We start from the raw sequence: 21,936 nt of genomic DNA, 5'->3' as shown, positions 1-21,936 counted from the left end.
CAGGAATGTTTCTATATAGTATATAGGGGCATTTTTTTTTATATATTTTTACTATATATTATTGACAGAACGTCAAACTCCTGTTCTCAGTATCAGCTTTCAAACTCAATTAAATGTAAATAGTATGGCCATTCAGTTTTGTATCCAGTAATGTAAAATCAATACCAATTTATATCTTGTAGATCCAATGAAATTAATTATATAAAATAAGTAAAAATATCAATTAGAATAATTCTACTTCATATATATATGTAGTACATATATAGCGAGTACCAAAAGGAACTGGTAAACAGTGGAAGGCTGATCACTGAAGATTATATTTTAACAGCACTGGCACATTTACTTCATTTAGGCAAATCTGCCAAACTTCATATTTATCGCTCAGTATAGAAAAAACGATGAATCTCAAATCCGAGATGACTATCTGTTTTGGAATGAATGCATTGCCACAACTGCCAACCATCATGACAGAATAATAAGAAAACAAGAGAGGTGTAGACTTGCAATTGTTTTATTTTCTTCGTAAACGATATGTTAATAGTAAATGTTAGAAATCTTTGAAAGCTTATATCAAGATATCAATATAACACAAACGTATACCAATTCATATATACCGCCCCCCCCGTTAATTGATATAAGATTGATATACCAAGTAATAACAAGTCTGCCATACATAGACCAGTAAATATTTTCTCTGCTGTTATGAAAGTCTTACTAAAAAACAACTTTTTAAGTTTGTAATGCTTTTTAAGAATATGCACAATTACATGTGATACATATTAACATTTTTGCAGATCTTAGTCTTTAATTCATTTCCACATTATCTTATATATAATTACATAAACATAATTATACAAGATTATGTTTTATCAGTTAAAATGTTGTTATTTTCATCAGTAAAATTTCTAATTGACTTAAACAAAGATACTTCGATTCCATTGCCATAGATATAATATACAATATATACATTGTATAGGTTTACACAAAGTGGAGATTAACAATAATTAAAATTCAGAAAAAAATACATGATATAGGGATATGTTTAAACATTTGGACGGACATTCTACTACACCAGAACAAGGATACTTCCCTTCTCATTACAACAACCTTTCACTGAGGCACAGAAAATGTATAATTTGGATGGACAATTTGTACTGTAATTATTTATGTATTAATATATAAACTAGAAATGTCTGACAGACAGAAATGTCCCTGCCTCTATATTGTATATTTGCATATTACAGAGTTATCTTCCCTTGCAAGTAGGTATTGATTGTGACATTTTGTGTTTGCAGGCATTATAAAGTATTAACGTCATACTTTTTAGAGAAAATGATGTGAATTTTGCACATAACATAATGACGTCACGATAAATACCTACCCACAATGGAAGCAACTCTGTAATATGCTAAGATGGAAGAAGCATGAGAGACAGGAATCAGGACACAACACTACGGAGATTGTTAACACTAGTACACTAGTGCCATCATTCTCTAGTGTGGACATCAAAACAGAGGATAGGTCACATTAGAAAAAATTATTCTATGAAGCTGTAAGCAGCTTTTAAATTTCACTGAATGGATTCCATCTTTAACTCAATCACCCTAGTAGACACAAATGAATTCTTCTACTGCTAAGACAGGAAGAGTGCATTGTGAAATTTCAGGGATGAATGAGTTATATATATGTATATGGATGAAAAATGAAGATTTACAATGTAATACAGAACAAGACAAGGCGTTGTGCTCATGCATACACATGTATACATAAATAGCAGCATGAAATGATTAATTTACATAATAAATAGGGGAAAGTCGGATACTAAATAGTATCAAGTCCTAAGGATACATACAATTTACGATTTAGTGTGTAGATACAAATGGGGAGATTTCATGATTAAGTCCGTATGATATGACATATGTAACTAACGCAATTGTTAATAAGATTACAAGGTGAATGAAAATACGGTTTGATACCAAGAGTTTTAGGTATAATGTAACTTATTATAATTCTTTTTTTTTTAAATTGAATGATAATTCAATATATAAACGGGAATGTTCCGCGGTTGACCATTTGAGTTGTATGTACCACTCAGATAATAATGTACTGATTCTAGTAACACTATCCTAACAATATTAGAAATACAATTGCCATGGCTATGTAATTTGTTCAGCTGTCTGATATCATCTAGGAGCTTAGAACAGTATGTACAGCTACAGTGTGTGAATGGTGTATCAAATCATTCAATAATTTGATTTCATACAACTCGGTCACATGCTCACTTTCAGATTATTTTATGAGACATTAAAATATGTAAGTTTAAGATATTTCAGTGTGCTAAAACATACATGTCCTACAGTATTTATGAAATATAAAGCCAATCTGTAATAGTTTGATTTATATCATTTTCTTTATCAATGACCTCGTGTATGAGATGTACAAAATCCACGCAGACAAAATCAACACATGTACCAAATTCAAATTTGTCATTTCTTAAAATTACAAGTTACTCACCAGTAAAGAAAATAACTAAAACTTCAGATAGCAAACATCAGAAAACTGATCATCATGATCATGTATATGTATATACAGTATAATGACAATTACATGTAAGCTAATGAAAATTTAAAGATGTGTTACATTTGAAAGACTCCTAGATGGGTTTTGATAAAAGGGATTCAATTCACATATGTCTCTGTATAATGATAAATCAAATACCAATTTCTATGCTAGATATTTACACATCTTAATAAAACACTGACAATAGTTGAATTAGTTGATTGATTTGGACGGCAACCTTCACAACATTCTCATTTCTTTTTTTTTTTTTGGTCAAGTTTCAATTCAGTTATTGTGATTGGACAAACAAAATTATGGTAAAACATGAAGAAATATCTTTTCACAAGCTATTTATATACCCTCTTGGTGCAATTGTAAATACATTCCTTTTTTCTTTGCATATTAAAGTTATCTCCCTTGCGGGAAGGTATTAATTGCATCATTTTCTCTGAAAATATTACATGTACGTTATGATTAATACCTAACCAAAAGGGCAGATAACTCTTTCCCATGTAAAGAAGAAATAAAGTGGCATGAGATATTATCCAAAATACAGACTTTATACCTATGTATGTCCAAAATTATCCTTCCTTTAATTTAATTTTTTTTTAAATACAATTTCGGATTTGCAAAAAACTGTTGAAGTTCATTTTGATTTTTCAAATTTTATACATAGGAAAAGACTAATGAAGAAAAATGAAGAAATATTTCACTGTTATGAACATGAAAGCTCCAGTGCTATCAGAGTCAAGTTTACCATATAGCTATATACATCACTTGGTGCTCCCAACCACGATGCTGAAGAAGAGAGAAAAGAGTACTTCAACAATCTGTTGAAGTCTGGTGAGTTGTTTTCTTGCTTTTTAAGCATTTGTGGTACATAAATATACTTGATGAAACCATATATTGTCAAATCAAGATTCTCTTCCTTCAGACTTTCCTGGTCAGAATATATGAGTTGCTGATTCTGACACTATAAGAATAATGTGTACTTGTATTCAAGAACAGTTATTATGTGTGCCAAACCTGCTCACTGGCTCCATTTACATGTTTTTTTTATAATAGCGTGCACATTTCCCAACAATGTTAGGACCAACAATGTTTCCCATATGTATTCTGTTACTTCTTTCTGCCTGATTCTTTGAGATTTTTTTGGATCCATGCAATTCCTTCCTGTAAAAGGAATGAAAACAGTGGTGATTTGGGGTCTTATTATTATTATTTTTTTTTTAGATGGAAAAAAAAGGGTCATATTATACACGTTAGTGACAAACAAAATGTTTTCTAGGGAGATTCAGTTGAATAAATGTTACTTTTTTCAAAAGCATTAGGTTATTCTGGGCTCATTGAAATATGTTCGATTGAAAGGTCAGATGGTGAAAAAAAATCTTCTATATTCCACGAATTCAATTAATAATGCATCCTGTCTATTCGCGGGTAAGTTAAGCCAATCCATATTACAAATATATACTGGTATATGACAATTATAGTGTTCATCTTCTCATAACCAACAATGCTTTATATACATGTAGGTGTCATCAAAGACAGCTGTGTTAATTTTGTAATTTGTAAATTAATTGTTTTCCTAATTATGCCCCATATCAAGGCCTTCTGCCCAATGGGTTCCTGATCCTTGGCTTATACAAAATTTCAGTTAAGGAAGATGCAAATCAAATACCCTAAAATCTCATCCAAGACAATACCTTGATCATTGGTAGCCTCAGAACTAATTGTTGAATGAATCAAAGCGCATGTATGACAGGATACAATATTACCATGCAGATTTCGATAGTGCGATAAACAACTAAAGCTGTGTCCATCACTATTAAAGGGTATGAAAACGTACTTTAAATCCACATGGTTCTTTCAACAAGAAAATGGTTTGTGATGTTGATCATTACAGAAATTGGCTATATCCTATAGGAAAGCTGATACATTTAACATTGGCGCCATTCGGGGGGTACACAAATCTGTAGATCTATACCAAACATTTTGATAATTGCTTTTCAAAATGATGTGTGCTATTTTTTAATATGACCCTCGTATCACATTAAGGGCAATAAATCTGCAGACCTATCGTGTATTGATGTTTACCCCAACAGATTACGACAAAGATACATTCAAATTAGCAAATTAAATTTGAAGACATTTTAAATATTGATGCTTCTATACAGTGATACCTTTCTTTTTGTTTTCAGTATATAATTAGGTGTTATAATTCCAGTACTTACCTGTATACCTTCACCAGTTTTAGCAGAGCATGCTGCTATATTCCACTTCCTATCACGTATATCCTGAAGCTGCAGACTTATAGCAATATCACCGGCAGGTGATGAGTGATCTAAATCTTGTTTATTTGCAAATACTAACAAAGGAACGCCATTCAACTTCTCCTCTTCAAGCAACTCCTGTAATTCCTGAAACATTATGGCAGTATGAGAGGTAAAAATGAGACAGCCAATTTATAAATATCAGATCAAGCATTCTTCTGTAATACACTGTAAGTAATTCTGGTACATGTATCTAAAAGTATTTATTAAAGATGTGTTACCCCGTAACATTCACACGTCTTTTTTGTATTTTTTTCTGGCATTTTTCTTTGTGTTAATGCCAATTCATTAATCAGCTATAAGTATAATTTATGACACATGTATATCAATTTTGGACCTTTGTTGAGGGTGACCACGAGCATAGTTCAAAATCATTATATTTTAGATTCTACCAGGGCAGTATGTATTATATCATAAGGACAGAATGAAAGGTCAGAAACATATAAGACATGTACTTTCTTTTGTAAATGTCAAAAGAATTACTGTATCTGATGTACATGTTAATTACCTAAAAATGATGGCCACAGGATGCCACCCTGAAGAACTCAATGTTTGGGCAAAGAAGTTCATGAGGGAATATTGACTTGGTGTTTCTGAGCAAATATGCTATATATCGAACTACATGTGACCATGTATTAGCCAATGAAAACTAGTGGAGAATCAAAGCATATCTTATATACATATAATACTAATATAGGATTTGCCATAATTATTGCCCAGGGTGATTAAATATTTGTAAGAAAAGGGGGCGCTAATTAATGCACCATAATGTAAGTTGTGGACAAAAAAAGTTACTCATGGTACATTAATATTTTAAAGTAAAAATGCATTTGCCTTTTATCCTCCGAGACGCATTATTATGTTGTGATTCACATGTAGAAGACTCACAAGTTCATGTAATACTTATATATAGGATGCAATACTAATGTTAGAGGCATTACATTGTTAAATCCATGAGATGAGACGTTTATACAACTTCAACTCTTCTTCAGAAAAGGAGAGGGGAGCTTATAGGGGTAGGGGTGCTAATTATGATGAATACGGTAGCAATAAAACCAATTACCATTCCTGTTTCTTCCATGCGTTTTGTATCAGTACTATCAATAACATATATCTACAAAAAAAAGAAAAGAAAATGAAGTATAAATTTAAATAAATGTGCATATGTTTACATGTCAGTCCAATGAAAAATGGATCTGTCTTCTTTATTTTTTCTACATAATATGATAATTACAGAAACTTTACACATTCTACAATTAAGAAAATTCCCTTGGTTCCCCACTCCATGTGTTTTGACTGATACCAAGAGCACCTGAACAAAGTTTGAATTCAATTGGATGCATGTAATCAACATTATATTGTTAAGAGTGGACATATAATGCAAAATCTCAAAAATCTATGTTTTTAACCCCAACATACCATTACTAGTTTAAAATATTTTTTTTATCAATGCCCATGTTTTTTGTTTTGTAACTAATGCAAAGAGTAATTTGGCCAAGTTTCAGTTCAATTGGTTGAGGTTCACTTCGACAAAATGGTGATCATGTGCCATCGGCTCGAAAGCAACACCTTAGTTTTGCCTTCATCGACCATCACTATATGGAAGGAGATAATCAGACCATAACACATGCAAGGTTTGATTAAAAGCTACTAGAATTTATTATGATGCTCCAATTATTAATCTATTGTCATTTTAATCCAATTGTTCATCACTAACATTAACCACATGTACCTGATTCAACCACCATGTTGACATCATCCATTAAGATTTATAAAGATGAGGACAAATCAGAACCTAATAAATTAAAACATTCATCTCATCCAGTGTCCAATTAAGAATGTTTGACACAAATGAGTTCTGCTATGCATTCATGAATTTGTTATACCTTAACATTGGTAAGGCTCTTCGTAATATATACTGTGTATTGTAAATGATACTAGACAACTTACTAAAACATCTGTATTTTCAAAGTAATTCCTCCAGTACGGTCTTATTCTCCTCTGTCCTCCTATGTCCCATACATTGAGATGTAAGCCATCAGCAGCTACTGATTTGATATTAAATCCCTGCAACAATTGATCAAAGCACAACTTTATAATATTAATTAACAGAAATAAAAGAATAAAACCAGGGGGATCTTGGCGCCCACCAATGATCTATGTCTGACAATGGAAAGAGGGATCTTTTCCCTGCTTTTCAAACTTTTTAAAAATACTACATATAAAATTTGACACAGATCGCTTGAGTACTTTCTGAGAAATAGCGGTAACAAACTTCAACGATGAAATCCAAGATGGCAGGCGGTTGGCCATCTTGTTGACCAATCAGTCCAAAAAGGTACTATGCACAACTTGGGCCCAAGGGGAACCTACATATGGAATTTGAGAGAGATCCCTTCAGTAATTTCTGAGAAATAGCGGTAACTATCAAAATCCAAGATGGCGGACGCTCAGCCATCTTGTTGACCGATCGGTCCCAAAATGAAATATATACAACTAGGGTCCTAGGGGAACCTACATATGAAATTTGAGAATGTTCCCTTCAGTACTTTCTGAGAAATAGTGATAACAAACTTCAACGATGAAATCCAAGATGGCAGCCTGGCGGCCATCGTGTTGACCGATCAGTCCCAAAATACAATATGCACAACTAGGGCCAAAGGGGAACCTATGTATGAAATTTGAGAACGATTCCTTCGGTACTTTCTGAAAAATAGCGATAACAAACTTTAACTATCATAATCCAAGATGGCTGACTGGCGGCCATCTTGTTGAAAGATCAGTCCCAAAATGCAATATGCACAACTAGGGCCCAAGAGGAACCTGCATATGAAATTTGAGAATGATCCCTTTGGCACTTTCTGAGAAATAGTGATAACAAACTTTACTATCAAAATCCAAGATGGCTGCCTGGCGGCCATCTTGTTGACCAATCAGTCCAAAAAGGTACTATGCACAACTTGGGCCCAAGGGGAACCTACATATGGAATTTGAGAATGATCCCTCCAATACTTTCCGAGAAATAGCAATAACAAGAATTGTTAACGGACGGACCACGGACAAAAAGCGATTTGAATAGCCCACCATCTGATGTTGGTGGGCTAATCAATGACATACTGATTGTTTATCGATATATTTTTGCAACATGGATTTATGATTAATGTATACTGCACACACCAGTACTGGTTTGAATCAAAAGTTCAACATAACCAGGCATAGATACTAACTTTATTGGAAATGAAGACCACCGGTCTCCCTAAAGAAAGAAAATGAGGGCCCTGGGAAATTTATTGGGGCTCAAAATCCGGATACCAACTAATATGAATCTGGTTATTTTGTCTCAAAGAACATATTGTTAAAAAAAAAGGTTTTTTTAACAAGTAAATGAAACAAATGATAATCTATTACAGCAAAATTATATACACAGGGGCCATATGCAACACAAAATCAGGGAGCCCGTCAAATTTTTTAGGTGCCACAGGTGCCCGGTCTTACATAAGTGTTGCTGGTTTATAACCATTGTGTTCCAAAAAATGTCTAGCTTAAAATAGCCAACAACTTAGTAATAAGTGCAGCTATTTCGTGTGACTATCTGAAGCACCAAATATTGTGTTGATATTACAATCATTCAGTCTGCCACCACCATAATATACACTGCCCTCCAAAAGTACTGTTACATATATTATTTGCTGACTGTTTATCTATAAGAAAATTCTCAAAAATGCAATTAGTGTGATACAGAAGATAAATAAGCTCATAAATAATATATACTGATGCCTGTAATAACAACCTTTTTTGTTTTTCTGTAGTTTATGTATTGCACGTGTAACAGAACTTTGGGATGCTAGGGGAGTGTATTTAGCAGCATGAAGTCACAACCGTTTGGAATATTTAATAAAATAATACACAATATAAAGAAAGTCTGTAGTCACTGAGTGTTTTACCTAATTTACAAAATATCCTACTTAATAATCTTTACTATACACTGATCTTCAGTACTCTTGGCACTAATCATTATACTATATTTCTTTTCCCAGCTTTCTGAATACTATACCTGTGTTGGAGCAATGTTCTTTAGTTCTGCTTCTGATCCCTCGTTTGCCAATTTTTTCAGTAATGTTGTTTTGCCAGCATTGTCTAATCCAAGTAGTAGGATCCTTAGTTCTTGTGATTTGTTACTTTTAAGCTTTCTCAGCAGACTTAAAAGGCCCTGTAAAAATTACTTGGTATTTATTGTTTTTTATTATGTAATTATCTCATAGCCTAATATCAATAACATATACATTTGTACCTCGAAACAACTATTATATTTGTATGGCTCCTTGTTATATTCAAGCATTGAAGCATTCAGTTTGCAAATTGTTAATTACCGGAGTAAAAATGACAACTGGACAGAGACAAAATTTAATAAAGCTTGCTATACTCTATAGTTTTAAATGTATATGGAATGTTGAAGAAGTACAGAATCTGTTAAAAACAAATTGGGATTTCTCCATCCTCATCACACTTTCACAAACAAGATTAACTATGATTAAAATAACTTTATGCGCATTAAAAAGTCCTTCTTTTGGATAATTTATCGATTACTTAAAGTGGTAATAATTTTACACAAAAATGAATCCAATGCAAGACTTTTGCAGGATTGTGTTTGAACCTGTATAATAGAACGAAGAAATCGTCCTATTTTACAACTAGTATGGTCGATCTATCAGTTATGAACCTGTTAACCTTATGTCCAATACTGAGCTTAGCTTACACACAATTTTATGAATTAATGGTTTTCGAATTTCAAGTTTTGTTATGGCCATCAAGCGTTCATCATCGAATACACAGCTGTGATTTCTGTTAGATATAATCAATAATTCATAGAAGGTATATTTCAAACAAATATCTTACCATTTTCTTGAATGAAGATCTACGGCTTCGCTATGTAACTACGCGTGACGTCATTGCCTCATTTTGAAAGCGGAAGTGGGATAACCTTTTTACCTCCGAAGCTGGAGAACTCCGAATCTGGTGTTGCAGGTGCTCGAGCGACAGGTTTGTAGTTTATCGTAACGTCGGTCCTTTATTATGTCCTTGTCAATATATCTAACTGTCAGTTGTAGATTTTGTGTTCATACGAGTTGTATTTTTATCAGTCGTATTTTCCAACTCATGATGAAAAGAGAATAAAGAAGTTTAGAAAATAAAAAGGATGAAAAGTGTGATGTGAAATGTGCGTCTGCTAACATGAACTTTCACTGTCATGATAAGTTGTTAGCTCCAGGATATTTGATATCGCAACAATAGAGTGTATCTCATTACAATATAGTATGCTATGTCGAGCGTATATATATATATTTATGCTAGATTTCCTATCTGAAGCGTTATACATCCACTTGGCTTGATACAGTTGAGTGTAAGCTAACCCCTTAGTTACACAGCTAGACACTCATTGTGCATTAGGCCACAGACGTCTGCATCTGGTTTTGGAAAAATAAAATATCCTACCCCTACTATAGATATGAACATATAGTAGGGGTAGGTTATTATATTTTTATCAAAGCAGACGCCTGTGATTAGGATTAGGGCCTAACCTAACCCTAATGCACTGTAGGACCGTTTTCGTTGATTTTGGATATATTTTGGAACAACTGTTTCAACCGTTTGATAAAGTCATTAATTTAAGTATAAATCCTGATGGACCTGCAGTTTTTATACAGGCCTGTGAGGACTTTGTTAAAGCTCGTCTGAAAGCATTATAGAAATCACCAAATTCATCTTTAATTCATAAACAAACAACTAGGTCCAACCAGTCAAACTGTATAATTGAAAACAGCCTAGGAGTGGGCGACATTTAAACTGCAGCCAGGAAAACTAGTAGCACACTACGTCCAGCCAGATATGACCATTAAATCCAGTTAATGGACAGTGACATTGGACACCTGTGTCAGATACTGTACCTGTAATGTTTACCTTCAGGTATTGATGTACAATAATGTACATGTGCCTTGTCTCACCTATAGTAAATAGCAGTTGCTTTTCAGTCTTATTCTATCAAGTTTGTCTGATTTTAATTTCATACATTATCAAGTTTAGTGTAATTTATATCAAGGAGTGGTAGTTTAGTTATTAATCAATATTCCAAAAATGTAATTGAATTCTCTGTTGTTGATTACTTTAGATTGATTTATCTTCATAATATGAACAATCTTAGGCCTATAAGCTTTAAAAATAAATGTTGATAAGTCTAATTTGCATGTTGTCATTTTAGTGATATATAAGCCAGATACCTAATTAATCTTTGTTAAACATATAGTTCTACACATATAATGTTACATCATAATATTTGATATATATTTTGATTGACATCTACAGTATTTAATTTTGATTTATTCATTGTATTGTCATTTTGAGTGATATATATATTAAAACATCAGATCTATATTGAAATCAATTAACATTTAAATCATGTGGAGTGTCATATATAATTTTCGAGAGACATTTGAATCATAGATCTGTTTTAATATAAATTTACAGATACACATAAATAGAATATCTTTATCATATACAGATTAATTAATTATTATTTGTATTTTTGACCAGTAAATTTAGAATGTACACTTCATATCATTATTATATGTATGTAGATATATATGTATATGTTGTTTTGGATATACCCAATGTCTGTATTAATGTATTAAAGTCTGTCACAGACATATATACATACTGACATAAATAGGGATGCATAAATGACTTCCTTGGTTTTAACTTATACTTTTAAGTGTCTTAGTTTAAACATATTATTTTTACATGAATACAAAGTTTAAACATTATATTATAGACCTTATTTAGAAATGTGAAAATGGGCAATTTTACTTTTTTTTCTTATTTTTTTTTTTCTTTTTTTGAAAATCATGCATACATTCAAAACTGGAAGTACATTTTTGTGTCGCCTGCAACACAAGGCGACACTTAGGTATCACTAAGTCGGCGTTGGTGTCGGCAGTGTCATTGTCTGGGAAACAGTTTCCATTAAGTATATATTGTCGGATTTCAATCAAATTTGGTATATTTCTTTATATCAATGAGATCTCAGTTTAGTTTGATAATGGTCAAAATCAGTCAATATTTCCAAGAGTTACGGGACTTTAAAATTGTCAAAACAGATAAATCCATGGTTTCCGCTCAATAACTTTAGTATTTATTGTCCAATTTCAACCAAATTTGGTATATTGCCCTATATCAATGAGATCTTAGATGCGTTCGATACTGGTCAAAACCCATCAATATTTCAAAGAGTTCTTGGACTTTATAACTTCACCTAATTATTAACAATTTTCCAACTGTAAATAACTATTTTTTGTGATGCTGTGCAGGCGACACGTCCATTTCTGTGGAATTCTTGTCTCTTATTAAATAATGAAAGTTGAAATAGTTTTTTTTTTCTCTTGAAAATTCTTACCCAATTAAAACCATCTGAAAATTACTTAACATTTATAACATATCAAAGTTATCCTCCTGAATCTAAGTCTTTATGAGTATAGAGAGAAAAAACTTAGCCAGATACAGGCTGGGGTAAATCTGCCAATTATAAAAATGGCAGAGTTGCCAATCTTTCTGAATATATGTTTCTGGGTATTTAATTGCCACAATATTTGTCATCTGGTGAACCATTACACTTGAATCTGGAGACATATGAATATGATATTCAGCTGCTGTCATTTACAACATTAATTTAAATGTATATTGATTGGATAATCAGAACATGATCTTTATCAAAAATATCTTATTTCTACCACCACCATATCATATTATACTTGATTACTAATTTATTGCATACAAGCCAAAGGACTAGTGGATTCTAAAGTTTTAAGGGCAGACATCTATTACTTCATTGTTTTATCTTTATCATAACCTTCAAAAACGATACTGTCATTTAAATTTTTTTTTCAATTTATTCCGTCTAAATAGCATGATTATTGATAAAAAAAATTAAAAGTATGACAGTAATTAAAAATTATTTTCATATTAAAGTGAAATTCCTTTGTTTGGACTAAGGATAATGTTAAAATTACAAAATTAGTTAATTTCAGATGTTAAAATACCTATTTGTAATAGAATCACTACCATATTATACATACCGGTATATGAAATACGATCTAGAAAAATACATAACGGCTTAATAATTTCCTCTTTAAATTTCTAGGTTATATTAAAAACGTTTTAAGACAAAGGAATGCCTTGTTAATAAGTGTATGTTTTCCGTTCACCTAGGTAAATGTTGTGCTGAAAGATGAAACTTGGATCTGAAGTTAACTTGAATGACCCAATTTGGGATTTATCAAAATTTCAAGGAAGGCTTCGGTACTTTGCCTGGATAACTGATCCTCGCCTGACATTAATCCCGACACAAACTCTGTACCAGTATAAGGATCAAATTGAATTTTACAGGTATTTATAGTACACATACTGCAATATAAAAAGATATTTAGTGATTGTGTTACAGCATATAAAAGGAACCTGGAAAGTAATTTAAAGATAAATATTAGTTACTCAATCATTTAAAAAAATTTATATTGTTTTAACACTTTAATGGTCATGTCATATATATCTGGTTAGCTTGATTTTACTCTGGCTTAGAGGTGGGGTCAAATAATTGCCACAACTTGTGAACTTAAGATTCAATGATAACTTTCTTATAAACAGTATTTTTTAAATTAATGTCTTTATTATATAAAAGTAAAGACAAAAGCAAACAAATTTAATTGTAGAGGTTTTAGCTTATAGTCTAGGAATGTGTATGAGCTCGATTCAAAGGGAAATTAGTCACATCTGAATGGTTTCTTCTGTTCGTTTGACCACTATGATTTCAGTAAAAACCGCAGCTTGCCCCAAGGTGTGACGGTGGCAGACTATCGACGTGCCCAACAAGCAACACTATCAGCTTTCCACCCAGATTCAGGTGTACTCCAGAATGTTATTGGCAGGATGTCATTCCAGGTCCCGGGAGGCATGGTACTATGTGGATGTATGGTGACATTTTATAGGTAAGCTGTTAGACGACACCGACTGTATACCTCTAGTGTCTAGCTGTTAAATGGATATCACTTTACACTCTGTCACTTGGTATTCTGTCACTGTTTTACTTTCCATTGGTTTACTGTAGTTGTAATGTAATAGAGAGCTAGGAAAAATAATTTTAGAAAAGGTATCGTATATCCAGTTTCATGGCACCTCATGACCTGTATATGAAAAGAAAAGAAAAAGTCAATTGCTTTCGATTATTCAACAATTACATTTCAAATTTAAATCCTAATCACAGTAGCACCAGAGTAGATTCTATCTAACTACGGTAATATATTTTGGCTCCTAGCTATAACAGTTTCTCCTCAATGTTGCTGCTTACCTCCCTTTATTAATCCTCATGTTCTGTCCGTTGTTGTGTGCCATGTGTAAACTTTTCATTCAAACAACTTCTTCTCCTTATCTGAAAGGCTCAGGGTACTGATATTTTGCCTGTAGCCTACTGGGATGAAGTGCTATATACCATATGTGCTAAAACCAATTACCTTGACCTTCATTCAAGGAACAGAGGTTAACTTGGCTGCAATTTTTAAATGACATCTTGTCAATTAGTGAATAACTAAGGGGCCTAGAGATCTGCTATTGGGTCTGTAGCATGCTTGGATGAAGGTCGACCAATTTTGTTCAAATTTGACCTTCATTTATGGTCACACCTAAATAAGCTAAGATCTTTAAACAACTTCTTGTCAATTATTAAGAGCCTTAGAGACCTGACACTGGGCCTGTGACATGCTGAGATAAGGCTGAGTTTGTTCAAATGAATGGCCTTGACCATCATTCAAGGTCACAGGGATCAAATAGGCCACAATATTTAATGGCTTACTGGACTTACTGCATACTTCATTTCGACTATATTATTCTGTTATGGCCCTCAGATGACTGTTAAGGCCCATTGGGCCTCTTGTCTGTAATGCTATTGCTAATTTTATGTATGAGCTTTAATTTACAGAAGAAAACTTTTTATTTTAACAGAAGTCCTGCGGCTGTTGTTTTCTGGCAGTGGACTAACCAATCTTTTAACGCTGTCGTTAACTATACAAATGCACCAGGTTCTTCGAGTGATACAAAGTGAGTTTTGGCTGTGTTATAAATGATTTACATAGCTATTTTTAATCTTTTAGATAAAGATGATGAGCTATTTTAATCACCAGTCTGTCCATCCATATACGATTCTGTTGTCCATCTACAAACTTTTTTTTGGTTAGATTAGTTTTAATAGCCAAGGTCATTTAGGAACGTGTCAGATTGGTTGATGGAGGAAAACCGGAGTACCCGGAGAAAAACCACGGACTAGCAGTCGGTACATGGCAACTGTCCCACATGAGATTCGAACTAGCGATCCTAATGTGAAGGGCTTGTAGTAATATGTTGGGATATCATAACCACTTAGACACCACTGTCCATCAACAGGCAATTCATTAAAGGATATCTGATCTGTTTTCATTTTGAAATTCCTTTTGAGCTAAAGTTAGATGAAATATGTTTGAGTTTGATCTTGAGGTCAGTATACATATGGCTGATCAGTATTTATAAAGAACTTTAAAGATCTATAAAGATCTTTCCTCTAAGGTACAGTCTTTCCTCTGTCCCCATTGATTGATTTGAACACAGAGAAACATGTTTCAGTAATCATGTACAACTAAAATGAAATTTTCTCTATTTTAGAAAAATCCTGTTTGCCTATGTGACAGCCACTACAAGTGCACTGGTGACAGCTCTTGGTCTGAAAGCTTTTCTTGCCAAAGTAAGTTTGATCTATATGTACATCATTACTCAGTAATGCTGTCGTCAGTCAAAACTTTGGTCTAAACACTGACTGTTAACTGACTGCTATATATAGGAGATTATAAGACTCTTTCATATGTGAATATGAAAGATAGGGATGTTCTACATTAGGGTCACAAGATATAGTAAAACCTGAAGCATGCCGAAGGTTCTACAACATATTGTGATTCCAAGGTCTTATTAAAGTTGTTTTTGCACCGTAGCCATGTTATACAGCCTGATCAGTACATGACATGAATGTATTTGTATTGTATAGTTGTTAAATTTCGCGGGGGTAAAATATCATGATTACTGTTTAGAAAATATCAGCACATGTATATATTTGTGATTCCTCTGATAGTGTCATTAACTTGTGACAGGACGTAAAATGAAAAACGTTTATTTTTTGGAAATTTTTGTGAGATATTATATTTTACACGTTTGGGCGAATCCTTCTGGTGTAATACTGGCTGGTCTCATGCAATATTCACATGTCGCTTGAGGTTACCCATACAATACAGCCTCGTGACATCATGGCGTCAACAAAATTACTAAATTCTCTTTAAAAAAATTTTCATCTTGGGTAGAATATGAAATTTTATACGTGCATATAGATTGTGTACAGGTCTTTAAGTTATTGACAAAAAGCTTTGTTTTGTTTATCTAGAATGCATCTGCCATGCTACAGAGGTTTGTTCCCTTTGTTGCCGTAGCTGCTGCCAATGCTGTCAACATTCCACTGATGAGACAGAAGTAAGAGTAATTTGTTTGGCAATATAATATACAGTACAGTAAACCTACAGGCTACTTAATGTATTTACGCAGTAAATGATTTTTCTCTTGTCCATAACTTTTTCTGAACAATTTTATTTTGTGATTATAACTCCTATTGGATCTACTGTACATGTGTTTTAAACATTTTGACAGTGATTAATATTCAGGATTACCTCAAGTCATCAGCGAAATAAGCAAAAATTTAATCTCACATATTAATTATGTCTGTGCCATCAATGTCCTTCCTTGTCTTGAAGTGCACCCTTTGCAACATGTACTGAAAATGCTAATATTATATTGTTCCATAGATATATATATGCTGTTATCATTCTGCAGGTTTTAAAGCAGAATAATAGCATGTGTTGCAATGCAGCAGATTAGTGCCATGTTGCATTTTAGAACATGTTGCAGTCATACCGTAGTAATTTTCAAAAAATTCAAATGTATTACCAATATATGTCATAAATGTGTAATGACTTTTGTTTCTTGTTCTCAGTGAGATTGTGGAAGGGGTAACAGTTTATGATGAAAATAATAGAGAAGTTGGAAAATCAAAGGTGAGAATAGGAAAAGATTGAAGCATGTGGCCAACAAAAGATATAAATGTTTCTGTATCCTATGGATTTTACTATATATTTGATAAACTATACCAGCTGAATAGGACTAATGTACTGCCCGTCTAAATGTGCACAAATGAACCGATCTCAAAGAGAGAAGATTTTTTAGCTCACCTCTCAAAGAGAGAAGATTTTTTAGCTCACCTCTCAAAGAGAGAAGATTTTTTAGCTCACCTCTCAAATAGAGGATTTTTTAGCTCACCTCTCAAATAGAGGATTTTTTAGCTCACCTCTCAAATAGAGGATTTTTAGCTCACCTCTCAAATACCCTGGTAGAGGATTTTTTAGCTCACCTCTCAAATAAAGGATTTTTAGCTCACCTCTCAAATAGAGGATTTTTTTAGCTCACCTCTCAAAGAGAGAGGATTTTTTAGCTCACCTCTCAAAGAGAGAGGAATTTTTTTAGCTCACCTCTCAAAATCACCTTGACGTTGGTGTCAGCTTCAGTATTGGAAATGACCAGGTAAAGAGGTTTTGGTGCAAGTGTTAAAAAAATGACTTTTTTTTTCTAAATGAATATAGAATTATAAATGTTGTGATGGTACAAACAATCATTTTAAGAAATAAAGTGCTGGATTTTAAGAATTTTAAGAGGCCAAATAAGCCAAAATGACCAGATTAAGGTTTAGGTACATGTTGTGAAAAGCTCTGATAACTGATATGGATTTCTGCAGTTTGGAATTTTGATTTTTGCACTTTTAGTTTTTTGGTATGGACAAATATTGTAAGGATAAAAAACAAGAATTTTGAGAATGTTAAGAGGCCCAATGAACAAAAATGTACTTGCATATTTAAGCTCTATAGGTCTTTAAAGGATGCCAAAGGCGAGCTTTGCTGTACTCACACAGCTCATGTTTGTTGTTTATTTACAGTATGCTGCTGTTAAAGGAATTCTCCAGGTGTTTATATCGCGACTAGCCATAGTTACACCTTGTATGAGTAAGTACCCACTGTATTACATGTTTATATCATGACTAGCCATAGTTACACCTTGTATGAGTAAGTACCTACTGTATGTACATTTTTAGCCCACCATCATCAGATGGTGGGTTATTCAAATCGCCTTTCGTCCGTAGTCCGTCCGTCCGTTAACATTTCTTGTTACCGCTATTTCTCAGAAAGGACTGAAGTGATCTGTCTCAAATTTGATATGTAGGTTCCCCTAGGGTCCTAGTTGTGCATATTGCATTTTGGGAAGATTGGTTAACAAGATGGCTGCCAGACAGTTTGTTACTGCTATTTCTCAGAAAGTGCTGAAGGCTTCTTTCTCAAATTTCATATGTAGGTTGCCCTAGAGCCCTAGTTGTGCATATTGCATTTTGGGACCTATCGGTGAAGAAGAAGGCCGACAGGACGCCATTTTGAATTTTGACAATTGAAGTTTGTTACTGCTATTTCTCAGAAAGTACAGAAGCGATCTGTCTCAAATTTCATATTTAGGTTCCCCTAGGACCTAAGTTGTGCATATTGCATTTTGGGACCAATCAATGAACAAGATGGCCGACAGGTAGCCATCTTGGATTTTGATAATTGAAGTTTGTTACTGCAATATATCTCAGTAAGTAATGAAAGGATCTTCCTCAAATTTTATATGTAGTTTGTAGTAAAAGTTTGAAAAACAGAGAAAAGATCCATTTTTCCATTGTCAGACGTTGATCATTCTTTTGTGGGCGCCAAGATCCCTCTGGGATCTCTTGTTATATACAGTATTTCCTACATTACTTCTGTAAAATTAAGTTATATGAGGTGATTCTGGACCAGGTAACTCCAATATTAGAGCATCTGGCTAGCCTTTGGACGTTCAGAGTTTAACTAACTTTACTGTTATTGGCCTAACCTTCAATTTTCAGCTTGTCTTACAGAATTATATTCACAAGATACAGCTAGAATTATGAAACTATGAAATTTTGCAGTAGTATGTCTCATTTAACATTGAGTTTTACTGTAAATCAACTTTCTTTCACACCTACTAAATTTCGCTTTTTCATTTGGGTTACAGTACGGAGTGGGGAACTTGTTGTGTTTGCTCCATTTCCTCTTCTTCTTTTATACTCTGCGACTTTATCTGACCATTTTCTCGAAAACTATAAGTCGGATCAGCATGAAATTTTGTGAGGTTATTTCTGGTGACCTGCAGATGTGTCAACCGGTTTAATTTTTTTCTGACCGGCATCCAAGATGGCTTCCACAGCCTTTCATTGTTCAAAATCTAACTGCTTATATATATATATATATACCTACTGGTCCTATTTGCCTTTGAATCCGTTTCAATATGTTGTTTAAATCAGATTCTTAATTTTTAAAGTGAAAAATACCATAATTATGGGGGGAAAAAATAAAAAAAAATATGACTGTTTCAAATTTTCTACCTTGTTCTTGGAGTTCAGCAGGGATCCATTTTAGGTCCACTTTTATTTTTGTTGTATTTTTCTGATATAAGTGATATTGTTTCCATTGATATAAATGTATATTAAATGAATGATCCTGAGATGATCCTCATGACCACAGCTGGCATTTTGAAAATAAAAGAAGAATTTTTGTCAACATGTAGATTGAATCATATTTCAAATGTATGAGGTGCAAATACAATTATAAATGTTGCTGTGCCTAATACATGTACATTGACATTAAATGATGTGACTTTTTCTTCTGCAAAATAGAATTTAATTACCGGTCATCATCATTCAGGGGAGGTCACTCTTGTCAAATTAGGCTCTGTTTAGGTTGGGGGAACTTTATATGACTTTATATTTCTCATGAAATACTTTTGCACCTTATTGATGATAATGTTATTCATTGATTTCAGCCATGTTACCTCCAATTATGATGCAGTTAGAAAAATACTCTTGGATGAAAAGATACGGCCGCTTTGTTAATGCACCAATGCAAGTCTTTTTTGCTGGGATTTTGTAAGTTTTCTTATTATGACATTGTACTGTGTTTAGTCTATTTTGCAGTGAAGATGTACTGTGAACATTTTTGTCTTGTGATTATTTTATACCCCCACTTACATGACATACAGCTAGGGCTGGCATATATTATTACTCTGATGCATATATTATTACTCTGATGGCCACTTTGTCCAGTCCTGTCTTGTCCTGTACAGTTTTGATTTGGAGGCAAGGGAATTTGCATTCTCAATATTCCTGGGGTTACTACTCTCGGTCGTTATCATATCCAGGCCCGAAGATCATGAAACAGTCTTAGACTTAAGTTTTAGCTTATCTAATCAGATATGACGTAATGTTTTATAACGTCATTTGTGATTGGCTAAGTCGTAATTTAAGATTGTTTTATACTTAAGTCTGTTTTGTGATCCTGGGGCCTGGACTTTGTCATAGCAAAATTGAAGGCTCTGTGTGTGCCAACAGATAACACAGGTTATTTGGTCCTTTGATGTACATCAAAAGAATTGAATAACTCTGCTTTGTTTGACTTTGAGGTTGGACGTTTGTCTCTGCAATCTTAAAAGGAAGTCTCTGTAGGCCTGTGATTGGCCAGTTTTTTTCTCCTGAAAAGCTTTTAGTTTTGCTGTGACATAGTCCGGGGATAGATGTAACGACAGTGATAGTAACCCAAGGATTATTGAGGGTGGGGAATTGGTATCTTCTAATTTTTATAATATGAGGAATTCTGCAATATGTAAGGTTGTATATTATGCAATACATATACCAGGTATTTGATTATTATTCATTAAAAGGTTGGTTGGTTTTTTTTCAAAATTCTTCATGCTTAAATGACTTATTTTAAGGTAAAAATATAATGATCAATCTTTCTGTATATCATTTTAGTTACATTGGCTGTGTCCCTCTAGGCTGTGCTTTGTTTAACCAGAAGTGGTAAGTAGATTGCCTCACTTGTGTAAGCTAAGCGAGGTGTTAATACACTGGTGATAGACAGTTTACAGGTGTAATAAAGCCTTGCTGTAAGTACCACATGAGTTTGAATTCTAAACCAAACATTATTTCTACATGTACTTAAAATGATATACAACTTTTTTGTAATAGCTGGAATTAATTATCCTTATGAGCAGTAAGAGATATCTAGGCCTCGAATTACACAACCTGACAGTAGTATAATGGCCGAGTTCAGATAACAGGCCTTTGGCATGCTAGGGAATATGCTACCCTGTATTTGATAATAATAATAGTCTTGATTTCAAGTTGATGACACTTTGAGTCAAAGACTTGTGTTCTAAGTGATGGATGGTAATAATGATATCACTATTTTTTGTTATAGTTCTGTAACAACTCAACGCCTGAAGACGTTTGAACCATCTGCTTATGAAAAGATGAAAACAGATACAAGTGGTGAACTCCCAGAGAAAGTTTTCTTCAATAAAGGACTTTGATAATGTTCAACAAATTGTGGTTATACAAATTTGCCAAAACCAATCCATATCAATCATGCAATTAATGTTTTATGAAATATTTTCTAAGTCAAAAGATTGAATACAAATTTGGCCCCAAAACCAATCCATATCAATCATGCAATTAATTGTCATAGGTCAATTGTAAAAAAGAGTAATAGATGTCCGATGAAGCTAAAAGCATTGCCATGTCAAAATGTTTCATATTAAGTTATGTTTGAGTTATGATTTAAGTTTTGCTATACAGCAAGACAAATCTTTTACTGGAGGTTGAAATGATCACATAGGAATCATGTTTACTTTATTTTTACCCAATAACAGTCCCCATCCAGGCCTATAAGCACCGCTTCCTTTTTTCAGGCCTCAGTTTCACTTTTTGTGCCTCAAATCAAATGCAGTTTTCAAATTGATTAGTGGTCTACTTTGCGCTATAATTTCATGAAAGGCTCGTCCA

At 33.3% G+C, this 21,936-nt stretch overlaps 2 protein-coding genes across 2 annotated transcripts; one reads left to right on the top strand and one right to left on the bottom strand.

Annotated features, from left to right (window-relative positions):
* Positions 1-495: 495 nt before the first annotated feature.
* Positions 496-9,861, bottom strand: LOC138321307 (ADP-ribosylation factor-like protein 3). Its single transcript, XM_069264906.1, has 6 exons — positions 9,786-9,861; positions 8,944-9,099; positions 6,840-6,956; positions 5,953-6,003; positions 4,791-4,976; positions 496-3,732 (listed from the first exon to the last, which is right to left on the bottom strand). The coding sequence occupies exons 1-6, from the start codon at positions 9,786-9,788 to the stop codon at positions 3,679-3,681; spliced, it is 567 nt and encodes a 188-aa protein (XP_069121007.1). The 5' UTR covers positions 9,789-9,861; the 3' UTR covers positions 496-3,678.
* LOC138321306 (sideroflexin-2-like) lies at positions 9,798-21,551 on the top strand. The gene is made up of 11 exons (XM_069264905.1): positions 9,798-9,929; positions 13,149-13,325; positions 13,748-13,921; positions 14,931-15,026; positions 15,624-15,702; positions 16,390-16,475; positions 16,993-17,053; positions 17,986-18,052; positions 19,920-20,022; positions 20,905-20,952; positions 21,353-21,551. The coding sequence occupies exons 2-11, from the start codon at positions 13,168-13,170 to the stop codon at positions 21,462-21,464; spliced, it is 984 nt and encodes a 327-aa protein (XP_069121006.1). The 5' UTR covers positions 9,798-9,929; positions 13,149-13,167; the 3' UTR covers positions 21,465-21,551.
* Positions 21,552-21,936: the final 385 nt, after the last annotated feature.

This window comes from Argopecten irradians, chromosome 4 (assembly GCF_041381155.1).
Source record: "Argopecten irradians isolate NY chromosome 4, Ai_NY, whole genome shotgun sequence".
Lineage (NCBI taxonomy): Eukaryota > Metazoa > Mollusca > Bivalvia > Pectinida > Pectinidae > Argopecten > Argopecten irradians.
Note: the sequence above shows the minus strand (reverse complement) of the source record. Positions and strands in the feature narration are given on the sequence as shown.

Bases quoted from the DNA above. Each gene is read 5' to 3' on its own strand.
- LOC138321307 (XM_069264906.1), bottom strand. The intron at 4,977-5,952 runs GTAATTGGTTTT...ATAATGTTTCAG, and splicing joins GCATGGAAGAAACAGGAATG to GAATTACAGGAGTTGCTTGA. The intron at 3,733-4,790 runs GTAAGTACTGGA...TTCCTTTTACAG, and splicing joins AAACTGGTGAAGGTATACAG to GAAGGAATTGCATGGATCCA.
- LOC138321306 (XM_069264905.1), top strand. From the start codon at position 13,168: ATGAAACTTGGATCTGAAGTTAACTTGAATGACCCAATTTGGGATTTA. The intron at 15,703-16,389 runs GTAAGTTTGATC...TTGTTTATCTAG, and splicing joins TGAAAGCTTTTCTTGCCAAA to AATGCATCTGCCATGCTACA. The intron at 20,023-20,904 runs GTAAGTTTTCTT...ATATCATTTTAG, and splicing joins GTCTTTTTTGCTGGGATTTT to TTACATTGGCTGTGTCCCTC.